The sequence below is a fragment of the Montipora capricornis genome, chromosome 8 (genome assembly GCF_036669925.1).
Source record: "Montipora capricornis isolate CH-2021 chromosome 8, ASM3666992v2, whole genome shotgun sequence".
NCBI lineage: Eukaryota > Metazoa > Cnidaria > Anthozoa > Scleractinia > Acroporidae > Montipora > Montipora capricornis.
Genome location: NC_090890.1, coordinates 45,782,231 through 45,799,730, shown reverse-complemented (window position 1 = coordinate 45,799,730; position 17,500 = coordinate 45,782,231). Strand labels below are relative to the sequence as shown.

At 38.1% G+C, this 17,500-nt stretch overlaps 1 protein-coding gene across 1 annotated transcript in view; it reads left to right on the top strand.

The window, feature by feature from the left end:
• LOC138060039 (E3 ubiquitin-protein ligase MGRN1-like) overlaps positions 1-17,500 on the top strand; it is a 22,538-nt gene that overhangs the window by 2,536 nt on the left and 2,502 nt on the right. The window contains exons 3-14 of the mRNA XM_068905721.1: positions 1,316-1,404; positions 2,231-2,341; positions 4,962-5,082; positions 6,071-6,137; positions 7,425-7,516; positions 9,626-9,697; positions 10,694-10,805; positions 11,232-11,279; positions 14,092-14,153; positions 14,633-14,729; positions 15,183-15,536; positions 16,412-17,500. The exon at positions 16,412-17,500 is cut by the window's right edge and continues 2,502 nt beyond it. Coding sequence (XP_068761822.1) covers positions 1,316-1,404; positions 2,231-2,341; positions 4,962-5,082; positions 6,071-6,137; positions 7,425-7,516; positions 9,626-9,697; positions 10,694-10,805; positions 11,232-11,279; positions 14,092-14,153; positions 14,633-14,729; positions 15,183-15,536; positions 16,412-16,641 — 1,455 coding nt within the window. The 3' untranslated portion in view covers positions 16,642-17,500. The remainder of the gene's footprint in view (positions 1-1,315; positions 1,405-2,230; positions 2,342-4,961; positions 5,083-6,070; positions 6,138-7,424; positions 7,517-9,625; positions 9,698-10,693; positions 10,806-11,231; positions 11,280-14,091; positions 14,154-14,632; positions 14,730-15,182; positions 15,537-16,411) is intronic.

Below are 17,500 nucleotides of genomic sequence, written 5' to 3'. Positions count from 1 at the left end.
TTGAGATTATATATATAATAATAATTATAGTATAATTATATTATATTATATATATATATTATATATATATATATATATATAGTATATAGTATAATATAGTATATAATATATAATATAATTAAGATTATATATATAATAAGTTGGTTATTGCATACAGTAGCTTGATATACTGTGCAATGTCATGTACGGATGTATAGTTGATTCAAGTGGAAGGGATCACTTTACATGTTGTGATGACATTGAGCACTTGTAAGTTCATTCAACATTTAAATATTAATGCATTGTAGTTGTACATTGTATTTTGATCTAAAGGTGGCTAATATAAAATTTCTATGCTACAATGACAGAATTTGCCTTACTCGTATTATTTCTTAGAGAAAAATGTGACCCTAGTATGGTTTGCTTGGTATGGCAGTCGAACATAGGGTATATCTGAGAAAACTGTATGACATTGTATCTTAGTTTGCACTGTGTTTCATACCAACCATTAAATAATAATAATAATAAAATTATTATGACTTATATAATCCTATAAAATTTTATAACAGGCACTGCAGGTACCTACAGTGACTCATACATTCAATAAGGAAGCAAACTTCATATTTTATCAATTTTTGACATTTCGTGGTGTGACACATTGCTTATTATAATTATTATTAAAAGTTACAGCTGGCATTTCTAGAGGTTTTAAAATCTGTAATAATATTATTATTCTTAATTCCTAGACGCTTATTTTCTCCCCTGTTTTTTATCTTTTCGTTGAAGAATCTACAGTATCTGGAGTACAGTACTTCAAAAATTTTTCACTCGTAGTGTATCGACACCTTTTAGCGGGCCTTTGATTAATTGGCCAAACCAGTTGGGTCCTGGTAACTAGTGACGTCAAAGAAGTCAAGAATGTAATTCCATTCTGAATCATCAGAACATTCACTAGCATCCAAAGGACGGTAAAACATTCAAAACACAGTACCTGAATATGAAATTTTGTATGATTATTCAGAAGTCAGATTTTGCTACTGTATGTCTAACTCCAGATGATTTTACTGGCCAATGAGGAACCCAGTAGGGGTAACAGAATTTTTAAGAATAATTTGGGTACTGCAGATTGGCCTCTCTTATAAGCCTGCTAGTTTCAAAGAGTCCTCACCATTAACCTTAAGGCAAGAGAGTTTAAGGAAAATTAAATGTTGATGTTGCTGAAGAACAATGTATAGTCAAGAGTAATTTACAGTAATACATGTAATTTATAGAACATCATTATAAAATTATCAAGAAAGTTGTTTATTATTCTTTTCAATCTTGGTTGTATTTGCAGTTTCCATATCCACAGTCTCCGGGCAATGAACCAACAAAAACCCTGCGAAGTCTGGTAAACTTAAGGAAAGATTCACTTAAACTGGTGAGGTGAGTAACCCTTCTGGTTTTGACGTTATTAGAGTGAAGTAAAATAATGAGCCCGTATGATGTTGCAAGCCTGTTCTACGATCCTCATGGGTTGGAGTTGTTCAAAGGGTGTGCCTGTACATGTACATAAAATTTTGTAGAGTTGTCAAATGAAGAATGAGCATCTTTGTGGAGTATTAACCATTTCCCTTAGCTTGCTGTCTTTCATGGGGGCTCACAGGTAAAATCCTTTAATTTTCACTGGGAGACATCTCCATCTTCACCAAGGAGTTGGCTACTGCCAAGCTGCCAAGCCTTTGATTAACTTGCATGCAATAATTATGAGACTTTTACTCCTTGGTCACCTATTGGTAAGTGATCACAATTGTGTGATTTTTCTGTCTTCATAGTCACATTTAAATCCTTTTTATTGTTTTTCAAGGTTTAACCCATTGACTCCTGAACCACACCCATCGACGAGTAAAATAATCTGGCGCTGGACAGAGTAAAATCTATTAAGCCTCACTCTCAGGGGTCAATGGGTTAAAGGGGACATTGTTGTTTTTGAGTGGAGATAGAGGTTGTTAACCCATTGATTCCTGAACCACACCCATTGCCGAGTAAAACCATCTGGCGTTGGACAGAATTAAATTTGTTAAGCCTCACTCTCAGAGGTCAATGGGTTAAGTTCACTTGGTACATGTAATTTCCAAAACTGACTTTGAGCATTGTAGTCATCCATTGTCAACTTTTTCAATGAAGACAGTAAGTTATTGAAGTTTCTTTTGGATTCAAAGAGGTGCTTAATCCCTGATTTCTTAGCGGTGTAATATCTTTTGTCCAACAGGAGCTCAGATCATGAGAGTTATTTCATTGAGTTTGTTTTTGATGCGGATGTGAAATGTGCTGTGACAATTCATTACAAGGCAATTGAAGACTTGTCCACTGGCTTAGCCATGTAAGTTTGTCAATTCACATCAAGGCAATTATAGGAATGTACAGTACTTACAATGTACATTGCTACAATATCATCATGTAGCAGTATCACCAAAATGTCATTCATTGCTATAGTTTATCATTACATGTAAGAGCATGGCATCACTCCATTGATTTCTCAACTGGTTTTGACTGGGAGCACTCAGTTATATTGAATTCACATACATGTGCACGTACGTCAGAGATGTATCCAGGTTTTCAAATGTGGGGGTCCTCTGGACCCCTTCTTGAAAAATTTGGGGGTCCATTGCAAAATTTTGGGGGTCCAGCTACTGTAATTATTATTCAAGAATTAATATTTGATCTATTGCCTCTTAATTGATGCTGCAGTACCCTTTAAGATTTTTAAAAATTTTGCACAAAAATAAAGTCTTATCTCTCCCCTCAAATTTCCCTGCACATGACAGTTATTATGTTTTTCCTGGCGTTTGTAATTTGCATAAACATTCCATCTTTTTTCTGCGTCCAATTGGACCCTTTGTTGTTTATTCCATGCATCCAAAAGAAAAACGAGTGCATCAGAGGGTGCAATGACACACTCTGGATACATCTCTGTGTACATTGTAATGATCAGCTCCCAGATGGCATGATAGCTCATGACAACTGGTAGAGCATTGCACACCGGTATCTCAGATGGCAGGGTTCAAATCCCATTCAGGCCCAAATTTTACCAGGCAAGTTCCTTTTGTAACTTCTCAAATAATGTTAATTACAGTACCACTCAAAAGCAAGTTACCACCCTAGCTCGAGAGAGGAGAATCTTGTCCTGAGAGATGAGACTTTCGTCTTGCGAGACGGACCATGTCTTGTCTCTAGAGAAAATAGACTTTTGTCATGCGAGATGATTCGAAAAACTGTAAGTCATGGCTTCTGATAGGATGCGGAAAAAAATTAAAGATTACGTGGAAATTATTGGCCATATTATGTGGAAACATGCTTTGATTATGTGGAAATTACACCGGAGTATGCGGAAATTTAAACAAGTTATAAAACTAATAATTAGGCCCGTCCAATGTATTTACATGCTTACGGTTAATCCGTAATCGAAATTGCAACCAATACAATCGCATTTGTGACTGAATTTTGCCCTTTGTGATTAAAATACATGGAGGAGTCACCAATTTGCGAGCAGCTTTCACCGTTGAAATAAAAGGGTTAGCAGTTGGGATTTTGCCGCAACTTTTGGTAAAATAAATAAAGCGATAAAAAATTATTTTGTTTCTCGTCATGAATTTTGTTTCAATTTGGAGCAAAATTGTAATACCTTTGGAGCGCGATCCATTCCCTCGATCATTGACTTAGTTTCTTATCAGTCATGTCATTTGCTGAAGTGTAACTGTTTCTTGTCCAATGGAAAGCATTGTAGGAACAAAAACTAGTGTCCAGGCTCGTTGGCGAAAAAATGTGCGGAAACTGCTTTTGATCTTTCTTATGAACTTTAACCTTGCGAACGAAATGGTGTCTTTTCTTCAATGTTCAGGAAAATAAGCATTTCAAAACAGTCAATTTCTTCGGCTTTTATGTTTTTGAGGATGTTAAGGAGCTGCTTTATCACTAATATCAGGTATTTCTTCTGTTTTTTGCGGAAAATATCGGAATTATGCGGAAGATGCGGATTTCAGTGAATTATGCGGATCCGCATCGCCGCATCCTGTCAGGTGCCATGTGTAAGTGTTTGCACGAATGTAAACTCTTCTGAGTAAGAAAAGAAGATTAACATGTTCACGAAGAAGCTCGCGCTCCAAAGTGGAGCACCTGACTCCTCAGGCAACCAAATTGCATAATTCGAATGCTCAGTCAATGTACTGTAACCATTTGTAGGGCTTATATGGGGAACATGAAATGCCGAAAAAAGTCTTCTAATCCTAGTTTACAGGGAGGAAAATAAATGAAATAAACTTACTCTTACAAGTTTCACCTTGTTTTCTTGTGTCAATTTGAGGTGCTTCGGGCTAGTTTTGAAATTTGCTCCTATCCGTCATTAAAAGAAGAGGATGAAGTTCGTCTGGTTGTTTACCATTTTAAGTCCCGACTACTTTGACATTATAAATTTGTTGGCTACTTTTTTTGCTTTTTCTTCTTTCTTTCTTGGTGGACGTAATCGCGGAAAGCCGTGGGCAGAAGAAACACAAAACAATCATGCGCAATAAATTCTTCAAACTAAAAAGAAGTCACAGTCAATCGTCTTATTTTGCTTACTAAAACAGAATAATCGATCTGTTGGCATTTGATGAATTTTTGTGAAGGGAAAATATACTGAATGTAATTGGTAGTATTATTATTAAGAACATGTAGTTTAATTTTTGCTCAAGTCTTAAATAAAGCATTATTCAGTGGATAAGTGATAGCGAAACCAATTACGCTACATGCAGTGGGTAATGATGTCTCTGGTGGATAGCATTATCCATCTTTTGAACAAATGTTGTTTAAAGGTGCTTAACTAGGTATCTTAATTTAGTGGTGGTTCTTGAAAGTCATAAAACTGCTTGTTTTTTGAAGGTGTTTCAGTCACAAGTTTAGAGCAGACGATAGAATATTAGTTTTTTTTCACAAAATTTGTCCTTTTACATTGTTTGTTTCAGTTACACATCAAAGGAACCCTTCACATCTTCACCCAAATCATATTTTTCAAAAGGTTCTGGGCAAGTGTATAACAGCTCAGCTAAGCACAGGATTATACCCAGTTTATTCGATGATGAGGAGGTAATAATTTGTAAAAGTGCTTCCTGGTATCTTGTGTACTTTCTGGTCAATGTGTTTGAATCCTTCTGTCTAAGTTATTTTGAAGCTGACAGGGGCAAGCCTGAAAATCAAGGGCTACCCTGGTCACTGCATGTACTTTTTTTGTAGATACACTGTAGTTGTTTGATGTACGAAATTGTTGCTCATGAGTAAAAGGGGAAAAAATAGCCTTAGTATTGTTCTTGATACTTGTTTGACAGTCGAAGATGACCATGTTTCTGCGTTGGTTATTTCTTGTAAATAAAGCCAAAATCTCTGAAAAAGGTCCAGGTGTATGACTTGTCTTCAAGTTCAGTTCAAGGCTACTAAGTTAAAGTACACACAAAAATTCAGCCAATTCAGAGCAATTTCTGGTTTCAAAATCCTCACTTATTTGCATTCTTTTTCTTTGACTAGCCTCTTCAATATAATATTACTAGTATTCTTTATTATCAGGTTATTGGTACACTGTACATGTATGTTTTGTATTTCTTTTCTTACCCTGGGAATGTACATGTAAAGATTGCATTGCAATGACTTGGAATACTGTAAGCCATTGTGCACAAACATTGTGCAAAGTGGAAGCACTCAAAGAGCATGAAGTTGGAGGTCATGTAGCTGAAGATCAAGCAGATCAGAGGATATACCACAGTGCTGGAAATAATTTTTCTTTATTCAGAGGACATATGTCCTTTCAAATCTTCCTTTTGGTCGGACATTTGACAAATTGGACCGGACATAATTTCTTGACTGACAACACCTTGAAGAAGAGAACTCAAGATGTGCTGGTGACATGTTTGGTCTTCGTGTCCGATCATAATGTGAAATTGGCCGGACAGTTTCAAAATTTGGTCGGACAATGTCCGATGACCGACTGTTATTTCCAGCACTGTACCATACATTGAAGATTCCTCCAACAATGTTTCCCTTACATGACATTCTTTGATTAATTGTTTTCTTTTGTTTTTAGCTGGAGTACTGCCCCTTAAAAAGCTCATATTTTCCCATAGTGATCCAGATTGATGCCCATGAAGAAGGTGAAGACATGAATTTTTTTCCTGAAGTGTCTACATAATATCACATCTTTGTGGTTAAAATAGCTAAAGTCCTGGCTACTCATTCCAACATTGTTATGAAACGTTTGTTGGATCAGCAATACAATGTGTAGCATGCATGTTTGATGATGTTTGTTCAACATTTTTTGTTCAACATTTGCTTTGTTTTCATTTCGATCAAACATTTCCTCCAACATACATCAAATGTTGAAGCAAATACTGTAGCAGTCCTTTTAACAACGCTGTATTGCAAAACTTGACCAATCAGTGTTAAGGTCCCAGTTTCCAAAATGCAAACAAAACATACGCCATTATTAGGTTGTGTGATCAAAGTGACGTGTTTGAGTTTCCAACAATGTTATATGCGTATCCAACATCATTACATGTACAATGTAGAACTAAGCATTCTTATAACAATAATGGGACGTGTTCTTCTAACAATGTTACAAGGAGGTCATGTCTCGCAATACTTGGACTTGGTTGTACATGTACATGTAAATGCTGTGGCAGATTAAAACACACACACACTTCATGTATTTTTAAAGAGTTGGCTGCATGGTGATTTTGTGGTGATGACGTGTGTCACTTTTCTGTGACACAAAAGTACTGGGAGGCAGCGCGATCTGGACAGTGGTAATGGCGTTGGGTTTGCATGCGGCTGCTCTGGGTTCAAATCCCATTCTGACCTCTGGTTTGGATTTGTTTCCGGTTGTCCCGAATTCAACTCCGCCATCCGTGTATTCGTATACACTGCGTATGCGCAGTTAACGTATATCTGAGCGGTACTGTAGGCAACTCGGGTTGCCTTATAATGTTTCTGTCAAGTTTGAATTGTTTCTTTCAAATTTTTAAAAGTCAGGAGTGCCTGTAAACTAGCTTGACAGCTATTAGTGCACTTCCACTATAAACAAAGCGATTCTCTCTGACGAAGGGCTAACGCTCAAAACGTCAGCTTTTAGAATCTCTGTACGGTGGCCAATTTACATTATCAACTCCGTTGATAAAACCAAAATTTTTGTATACTACTTCCCCACCGACGCAGCACCACAGTTTCTTTAGAAACTACCCCTTCATTTATAAATTTATGGTGAGATTAAATTCTGAAGAAAATGAATTGTAGTTGGTTATTACAAAATTAAAAAGAAGTATCGGGATTCCACTCATGTATACACTCTTAGCGTAAACTACATTTTGTAATTGTACCCTGTTAATCAAAAGTAAGAACAAAAAATATTACTCATTACAAGTATTTTCATTTCGCTGCTGTAGAATATTTGGGACATTCTAACATCACCTTGGCAACATTTGAGAAAATATCGGATGGATCCTACACAATTAAACCCATAAAGCAGAAACAAATGGTATGATCCTTGGATTTTGTGTGCCGTCAGTTAAATTTGGGGCATACATGTATCTCTTACTTTCTATTAGGTGGAACGACCGACAAGGTTATTTTACTAATTCCATTTCAAATCTTACATGTAATAGAGCGGTTTCCAATTGAGTGTCATAAAACAAATACCAAAGTAATTACTTTGATCGACCAATAACAGCACAATGAACCAATCCAAATTCGTAGCAATTCCATGTACATTATTTTGTAACTTGCTCAAAGCGCAGGAACAATTATTGTGTGTGCAAGTCGCGATAGGGTTTTCATTGGTTTATAAACTGGCGTGAGATTTTTAAACCAATCACTAAGCGTAGCAATTCGCCGAAGCAGAAAAGACCATAATACTCTGTGTTTGCCGTCCCAAATTTTTCATTAAGCATTGTTTCCAGTTTCTTGTGGGACTTACAATGGTCCCGAGAGAAAACAAAAACAGGCTTACATGTACATGTATGCAAAATTTGGGTGGACAAAAAGGGTAGAATGGTATTTTCCGCTTCAGGCAATTGCAAAGGCATAATTACTTACGACAGTCATTTGAAAACTGCTCTGTAATAATTTGTAATTTTAATTCATTTATTTTTCATGAGACTGACATCTATAGTGGGAACTCCAAATTTAGGTTGCATGTATAATGTGGTTTAAATTTTTCCTTGGATTAAGCTTTTTCAAAGTAGGTCAATTTTGATTTTTACATGTATAAAAAAAAATCAAAATTAAACTAGCATGAAGAATTTTGAACCAGGGAAAAATTTGAAGGACAACACACATTGTATACCCCTGTTTAACTCAGTACTGTCCAAATCTTACCCTCATTACTATTCTGTACCCAAATTATGGAATTAATTTTCCTACAAAAATTAATTCTTGAATTAACGTATTTGTTTATTAAACTTTTTATCTCTTGATATTTTGTCTCTAGCATTCTGATTCTTTCACTCATTCACTCAATATCAGTTATCAGCTCATGAATTACATGTATACTGTACGTACAATGTATACTGACCTATTAAAGATGGGAACGGATTGTGCTGGCGGTTTTGAAAATTGAGGCGGCTCAAAAGTTAATGAATTTTAATGAAACTATTATACAATTCAGGCACATTGGAGATTTTACATGTATTAAAAACTGGATAATTGGATAATGCATTTCTAATGTTGTGCCTGGCTTAGCCATCATGGTACATGTATATGAGCTATTATCTACAAATACATGTATCAGTAACTGCACACATCAGTTTTCTTGTATTAATCACTCACTGAAAAACTGAATGTCCCATTAATTAATTTTACAAAATAAAGTAGGGAAGGTTTATCCATGAATTGTGAGTGTTTTTAATAAAGCAATAATAATATTGTTTAATTTGTTTGGAATAATAATAATTATTATTATTCCACTCGCACTTGTTGGATATGAGATGATTATTGCCAACTTGGTGCTACGCACCTCATTGGCTACATGTATCTATCATCTCATATCCAATGCGCTCATGGAATATTGTTAAATGGTCAACTCAGCGCTTTTTGTCTCTTAGGCCATTTACCATCTCATATCCAACTTGCACTCCTGGAGTAATTCTTAAATATCACACATTCATGTCACAAGTCAAATGGTATAACTCACCATTGAAAATGCCCTCACAGCAAGGTTTTCACTGAGAGCCAGTGGACAGCAAAACTCAGCAGCAGCTATTTCACTTGAATTTGCTACTAAAGTATGATACGGTAGATAAATTACCAAAGTGGCCAAGCTTTGTTCATAAAAAAGCAAAATACATGTAACTTAGCTCTCAATGCAGAAAAATGCATTCTGAGAGCCCTAAGTTTCAAGAATTTCCCAGAGAAGCATGCCCCCCTGACCTGTCGAGAAGTGCACACCTTTCATGGGTGTGGTCCGTTCTCCTCCTAACCCTTTAAGTACCTAAGTTGTGCCTTCAACTTGCGTACTGTGCTTACTGAAAACGCTGATACAAAACTTATACCACTCATATTCACTTGAAATAGTTGAGTATTGGATTGATTCTTTTTCTCTCTATTTTGTTGTGTAAAGATCACAAGTTTTTCTTTACTGATATTCAAGGTTGACGGTCTGTGCTACCTTCTTCAAGAAATTTATGGAATAGAAAATAAATTGAATCAGAATATTGGAAAGGTTTGTACCATCATAGGGTCATTAGACTAGTCACAGTTCTCCTTTCAAAAATAAATAATTTACAGTCGGGCAGATTCAGACCCACCGTCAAATTTTCCAGTTGCTAAGGTGGCTATGAATATGCTCTGAACTGGGATTTTTTCCCAACTTTGCAGAGAGCTTTATCTTACACTACGTTTACACTAAGGGGAAAGTTTCCAGATTTGTAAATGTTTCCGGATTCATCAAATTTTGGGGGATTTGGATGCGTGCATGTTTACTTTAAATCCATAGCGATGTTTCTCGTGACGTCACCTAGCCAACCAGAACCTAATTGGCTGATGAAACAAAGACTTCTTTTGTACCGTGGTTGGCAAATTTGAATATCAAAAGAAATGTGACGTCATGTTTGTAAACAAGAAAAATTTACACCGACTGGATGAATCCAGTTGCCAAGCGCTGCTTCATCACTCAAAATGGCATCCGAAGCCAAGAGAGTGCGAACAGAATCAGAAAAATTTAATACAGGCACGTTAATTACTAGACTGATAGTCTAAGCGTTTAAAGACAATTATTATATACGGCGTTTTTAAATGGCTTCTTGTTGCCATGGTAACGTATTACGTCACATCAGCGAGTGCATCTTGTTAAGAAATTATTAGTGTTTCATGTGGTACCATAACATCTCCTTAATGTGAAACGGTGTTGTAGAGTTAATCCCTCAATTAAGACATTCTCTCCAAAACCAGTTTGAACCACCTCAAGCTTGCTCGCATAGGAAAGTACAGTTAACGTCTTGGAGAAATACACTGTAATTATTAATACTTTGTGGGAGAGTGCTAAGTAGTGGACATTTCCACAAATTCTTCTATCATATTTTTCTCTGCTTGTTGCTATTCCTGTGGTTGAGGTGCCAGAAGTGCCAGCTCAACAGCAGGCCTCTTTATAGTCGACTATCAAATTATTTTGCTTTGTCAGTGCAATCAACTGCTTTTCTTTGCTTGTCTGTTACAACAGGAAGAGGAAAATGATTTCGAGGAGACTGGTTTGGAGTGTGTTATCTGCATGAGCGAGATGAGGGATTCTCTTATTTTACCGTGCAGACATTTATGTTTATGCAGGGATTGTGGTTAGTAAACAACCTCCTCCTTATTTTCCGGGTGTGCTATCTCCTGTTTGTTTTAGGCTGGCGTAGTGGTCATCAACCGCGCGTCCCATCTTTGCGGTGGTAGTTTGTCAACCTGACTCCGAAGGTTTTTCTCCAGGTAGCTTGGTTTCCTCCCTCATCAATTTCGACTCTCAGCTAGCTTGGCGTCTCGCATGGGTCTTCCTCCCGTGCACATTCTCCCCTTCCGACTCAAAACAGAGTCCCGATATTAAAAATTATTAGAAAGATTTAAGTCAATATTCAATGTCGATTTTAGTCTTTCTGTGCTATTGAGATTTCTAGCTGTTTCAACGGTCACAAAAGAGATTTTAAGATTCTATCAATAGAAACTGATACCTTTGTTATCTCGTTTTTTTTTTTTGTTTTTTTTTTTTTTTTTTTTTTCAGCTGAAAATCTTCGGTACCAAGCAAGTAATTGTCCCATTTGTAGATCACGTAAGTAATGAACAGGGCACGAAAACCCAAAGCAAAGTAATTCTTTGGTTTGCAGACATTTAAGAGAGTCATTGAAGAGATCACATACTGAGCAAAATTACTGAATGCCGATTGGTTGAGATGGAGCGTAGATATTCTTGTTCTTTGGCCACTTTAAGACAGAAGTGCCAATTTTAAGACTAAAGTGTTCATTGAACCGATTGGTCAACAAAGTTGATTGTCATTTGTCGCAGCATTGAACTGGTTTCCCTCGATACGTTTGCCCTGTGTGTGATAAACTTGTGCAGTAACCGCAATGTGCCCCCGTGCAATTAAGGATTAATGTCTCTTGTATTTTTGAAAACTCGATTCTAAATCTCTCTAAAAGTGTTGCCAATCAACCATACGCAGGTATGCTAAGCCGAATGTGACAAAATATCAAGTCCGCTAAAAATAAAACAAGTCACACCATTTATAATCAAGTTGCCAACAATTAGCATCAGTTTGTTTGTTGACCAAATCAAAATCCTCGCAATTTATGTCACTTCTCTTGTTGTGCAATTCATGTATTCAAGGCCCGCGCATCGAATGTCAAGCGCGATAATTTCAATTCAAGATTCTTGTTTTAATAATAATAATAATAATAATAATAACTTTACTCACGAGCCCATGTATCGCTGTCCATGGCGCCTTACAATTTACAATTTACAGTAATTTCAATAAAAACGATTTAAAAACACTAAATTCTATGGAATATTATTATACAATAAATATTATTAATTCTAAAAACGATCTATAAAAATATTCTTATTATTTCAAACAACAATTACTGAAATGATAATGATAAAATCAAATGATGAAGGAAATATCAAACCAGGCGATAAAAAAACGAAAATGATTAAAAAGAATCAAATAACTAATTAAATTTCTTATTATCAAGAAATAATGTAAAAAGAAACGTTTTGAGTCTGCTTTTAAAACTAGCAACTGAGGAGCAAGAACGAATAGACGCTATGCAAAAATGGCTGCCTTTAAATTATTCTTTTGTTCATATTCAAAATAGCCCAACTAACCTCGTTTTTGAGACAAAAATTCTAAAGAATTTGTTATCCCGAACGAGGTTAGTTGGGCTATTTTGAATATGAACAAAAGAAGAATTTAAAGGCAGCCATTTTTGCATAAGGTCTATATTCAAAGGTAACCTATTCCAAAGTCTCGGAGCAGCGAAAGAAAGGGACCGAAAACCATAAATCAAGAAGGGAGAGAATAGCTTTTGATCAATTCTATTTTCGAGGGGGACTGAACACCTGTGGCAAAATGATTAAACGCGAATAAATCTGAGCGAGACAGTGGCCGCTGAAAGTATCGAGGATCTTGGTCTACAGGCGAATCTTTCACTCAGCCCAAGCACAAGAATACTCGTTCCTCGCATGTCGCTATAACTTCACCCAGTTCCCGAAGTTGTGAAGAGTAACTCGCTCAGAGACCCAATTGCGAATGATCAGCAAAATGAAGCACATCTACAACAAGCAGTTTGAGTAACCAATATAATCCACCAGAAAATTATGGCTACAAAAACTGACAACAGGAGACATTAGGGAGTTTAAGAAACCAAGAAGGCTACGGCGACGAAAACGCTGTTAGACGGGCTGGCCCGGTAAAAGGGGTGAAGTGTTTATATGGACGATTTCAGCCAGGTTTACCGGGATGAATTTTAGGAATTTGTTTACGTGTCTTGTAACCGTCAAAGTCACGCATGGGGTACCTGGTGAATTTTCTTGCTTTGACGTTCGAAACGAAAGGTTCATTTTAGCGCTAGCAAGTACGGAATGGCATTTTAAAACAAAAGATGCAAAAATAATCCTGTGATTATGCAAATCCGACTACGTTTTCAAGGCAACCCACACGTCATGGGAATTTTTCAGCCTGGCTTGCCGAGATCTCCGTAGCTCAGACCGGGATCTCGGCAAGTGGGCCAGCTCGCCTTCTGATATAAAAACGAACCGAAATTTTACTAAATAAAAACAGGCATGAGCCGAGATCTTGGCAAAGGGGGACTGGCCTGCCTCATATATTAAAACAGGTGATATTACTGTTTTTTGGTGTTGTCGTTGCCGTAGCAGTCGTCATTTTCCCTATTGGGACAATAAACGGGTTGCCCGCCATTACTGGTGCAGTTCCCCTCGAAAATAGAATTGATCAAAAGCTATTCTCTCCCTTCTTGATTTATAAAACAAGCATCTTGAATTGAAATTATCGAGCTTGACATTCGATGCGCGGGCCTTGAATACATGAATTGCACAACAAGAGAAGTGACATAAATTGCGAGGAATTTGATTTGGTCAACAAACAAACTGATGCTAATTGTTGTCAACTTGAGTGTTAATTGTGCAAGTTGTTTTGTTTTTTAGCGGACTTGATATTTTGTCACGTACGGCGTAGCATACGCAGGCGACTCAAAGCGCGGGAAAAACTCGTTCGTTATTGGTCTTGCTTTAGCTTTTGATTGGCTGAGAATGTGGTGCAAGACTTTTGAGGCCGGCAATCGCGAAGCTCTATTATGCTTTAACCCTTTCTATTATGCTTTAACTTTTCACTCGTCAATGGAGAAGGGTTAGGGTTAGGGTTTAGGGTCAGAATACTTTGTTTGTTACCTTTTTGTGCACTGAATTACCTTTTTTTCAGCATGGTGTTAATTACCTGGAAATTGCATTTCTTTTAGCCAATGAGAATGGATAAATTTTTGCATGCATATTATCAATTAATAAAAACAGCCCTACGGAATCTCGGCAAAGAAAGGACCTGACACTTTTGCTTTTTTCTTCTCTCGTAGCGTTTCATGCCTTGCTTCAAATACGTGCGTATGTCAAGAAGGAGAACACTGCTAGTTCGCAGGTATATTCGCCTCACGTAATGCTGCTCAATCGATTGAGAGCTTGCGCAAGGACTACGACGAGGACGAGGGCTACGAGAACGTTGTCTAAAAATATTATTTCCCATCATTGTAAGAATTTTGCGATTACCCCAAGTCGTTCGGAATGGAAAGTGCGTCTGATCATTCCGGGATTAAGATTGCTTTGAAGGGTGTGGATGTTTGGAGAGAAAATAGTACAATTCATTGTCAGGTGCTTGCGTCCTCTAAATAACCTCAAATTTGGTCATTTCACGTTATTGCCATCCTTGCCTTAATTTCCCGATTCACGGGGGTTTTAGCATTTGACGTCGGCGCCTTAAAGCTGTACATTTATCGTCATCTTCATCAAGCTAGCTGCCGAGGAAATCTCGTCGTTAAACTGAAATACGCTGTTGGTTACTTGAGGAATAAACCTCACTCAGGGGACTACCGAATAAGGAAATTGTACTGCTCATTTCAGGTGAATGCCCACGGTGAAGACTCTTGGCCAGGCTATGAGGAGATTCCGCTGGTAGAAGCTCTGAATGGTACAATTCGACCGGATAACATACCCGAAGGTATCTCAGTCTGTTCTGATATGTATACTTGCCATCCATTTACCAAATCCTTTCACGTAGCCTGTGTACAGCCGCCCACTCTGAGCAAAAAAAAAAATTTCTCACGGTGTTGATGTGGAGAAATAAAAATAAAAGCCAATCGAAACTCGTTGTTTCAATGATGTAATGATCGATGGTTAATAACCAATCAAATCGTTTTCCACACATTCCAGGAAAAATCACGTGGTATTGAACACGATCATCAACGCTCCTCTCCGATTTTTTTTTTTTGCGGAGAGTGGGCGGCTATGGAAAGTCTCTAAAGTTGAACACATTTTGTGCAAAGCTATGTAAATTAGGCAAAGTTTTGATAAGAATTATTTGCCGGATAGTGAGTTGCAATAACGTTACCTTCGGCAACGGAAGGCAGAGCTTGAACTGCCAACGTCATCCATAAAAATCTTATTATTGCAGAAGCGGTCGCGCGCATGCGCCGAAGGTCAGCTTCAAGCACACGTTCATCGGGTAGAAGGCGAATCGACAGTGCGCGTAGTCAGCGGTACGTTGAGCGTTCATTGTCCGCATGTTCAGGAATGTCACGGCCTTCCACGGCTCCGGGTAGGGCAAGGCTGGAGCGCGTACGATCCAGCCCCGGAGGACATATGGATTCCAAGAGGGGAGCCCCGCGAGATGAAGAAGCGAGAGTGGAAGTGGGAAACGCCAGTACGGAAGGTGTTGTCCGCATACCAAGGAGTCGCGCCGAAATTGAGGAGTTACAGAACAGCGAAGGAATTGGAAAATTGAACTCTATTCATAGCGAGGAGAGAGGTAACGAAGTTTTCTTTGTGAGGATGAATGCAGTCGAGTGTACCTAACGTAGCGATGATAAATTAGTTGGCATAAAGCAAACTAGTTTTGCCGTTTTAATCCTTGGAATCTCATTTTAAAAGCACTGTAATAACGTAGAAAAACCAGCGGTCATTTGACCTGCGACCGAGCTGGAGAATGGCGTGAGTTTTTGAGATGCTTTCATAAACTGCTTTGCTATACAACAAGTCTGTGACGTTATTGAGAGCCAGGCCTCTAACTGCCTTGGCCATGGGTTGAATGACGTGCCGAGTTTTTTAACTTCATGTAACATCTACGGCCCGAAAAGAAGAGGACTTTGATCAAAGAAGCCAAAATGTTGCAGAGAGATAATAATTTGCGGTTGTGCTGTACTTAGAAAGTGTTTTGGAATCCAATAATTCCGTTACAGCTCGGTCCGTATGAAATTTTAGCAGTATCTAGTACCCGAAAATTCCGAATGCCACAAATGTGCTCTCCACTTGTTGAGCGTTGTCCTCGAAACTCACAGGGTTATATTTCTATAATTTCCCTTGAAAAAAAAAAACCAATAAGATCCAAGAATGGAGAAGGCAGTGTGGCCCAGTGGTTAGGGCGCTTGCCTTGAGATCCGGAGATCCTGGGTGCAAGACCTGCTCTGAGCACTCGTTGAATTTGATCCTGGTAGTCCCTGTTCAACTTCGCAGCTGCACTTTTAAATAGTCAACTGGTTTGCCTCCGGCCAGTTGGGATTCTTAACTGTTCTTGTTGTTCTGTTCGGTCGTTTCGTAGATTGTGTTTCATTGGCCCTGAATGGTCGCTATGGGGAGCGGTCAATTAAGTATGTATTGTACAAGATTTCTTTGTTTTCTTTGCAGGTATGGTCCCAGTTTTCGCAAATGATCCCGGTCAGGAGGACGACTCCCAAGACCATCAAGTTCACGTAGACGTGTCATTGCCTGGAACTCCGCTGAGCAGCGATTTAAGTGGGCGCAGTAGTCGAAGTGCTGGAAGTGTTTCAGCGACCACTCCAACTTACATCCGGTTAGACGAGGGAATGGAAGAGGCCACAGTTCACGATTCGCAGGTTTTCGTTAACCACAAATAGTAAATCCGTTTCTCGAAATCTGATAACTTACTTGATGGACTTTCATGAGAAAAAGCCACAGAATAGCCTTGCAGAAAGTTAGTTCAGTTTCTGAAAATCATCTTAGCCACAGAATAGAACGTGAATTCGGCTAGCCGCATTGATCTTTTCGTGAGAAAAGATCAACTCACTTGAATGGAAAAATTTAATTGTTCGGGAAAAAATTCTCTATGTTCCTGACAGGAGTCAAATGCATGGCATCCCTTGAACTAGTTCGGTCGCTCCACTACAAATGGGGACTTTGAGATCTACTGACGACTGCGACGGTGACGATAATGTCACGTACCTCAAAATATAACTTTGCATTATGGTAAGTCTTTTCCACCTCGTTTACGTCGTACAGCGTTAGTAGCGAAGTGTCCAAGAAATATATTGCTACGAGCGGTTGCAAACCAAAAATAGAGAATGAAAGATTCTCTATTGCATGCTCACGTTGTGTTTTCACGTTTGGTGATTTCACGTCGTTATGTAGAGTACCGCAAGAATATGCGATAAAAATTAATGCGTTGCAGCATGATTCGAGCAGTTTTCAATTGAGTGCCGAAAGTAATTAGAGAATTACTTTGGTTTTGCATTACTTCTCTCAGTGATTGGTTCAAAGTTCTCGCGCCACTTTTTCAACCAATCAGAAGTGAAACCAAAACCAATCGTGGCTCGCGCGTGCACATTTTCTCGCGCTTTCTGTCGGTTACGTGTAATTACTTCGAGTTTTGATTGGTTTACTGGATTGTCTCCGTCCTTTTTGATTGGCCAAAGTAATTACTTTGGTTTTGGTTTTACGACACTCATTTGGAAACCGCTCTATTTTTCCTCTTTCAAC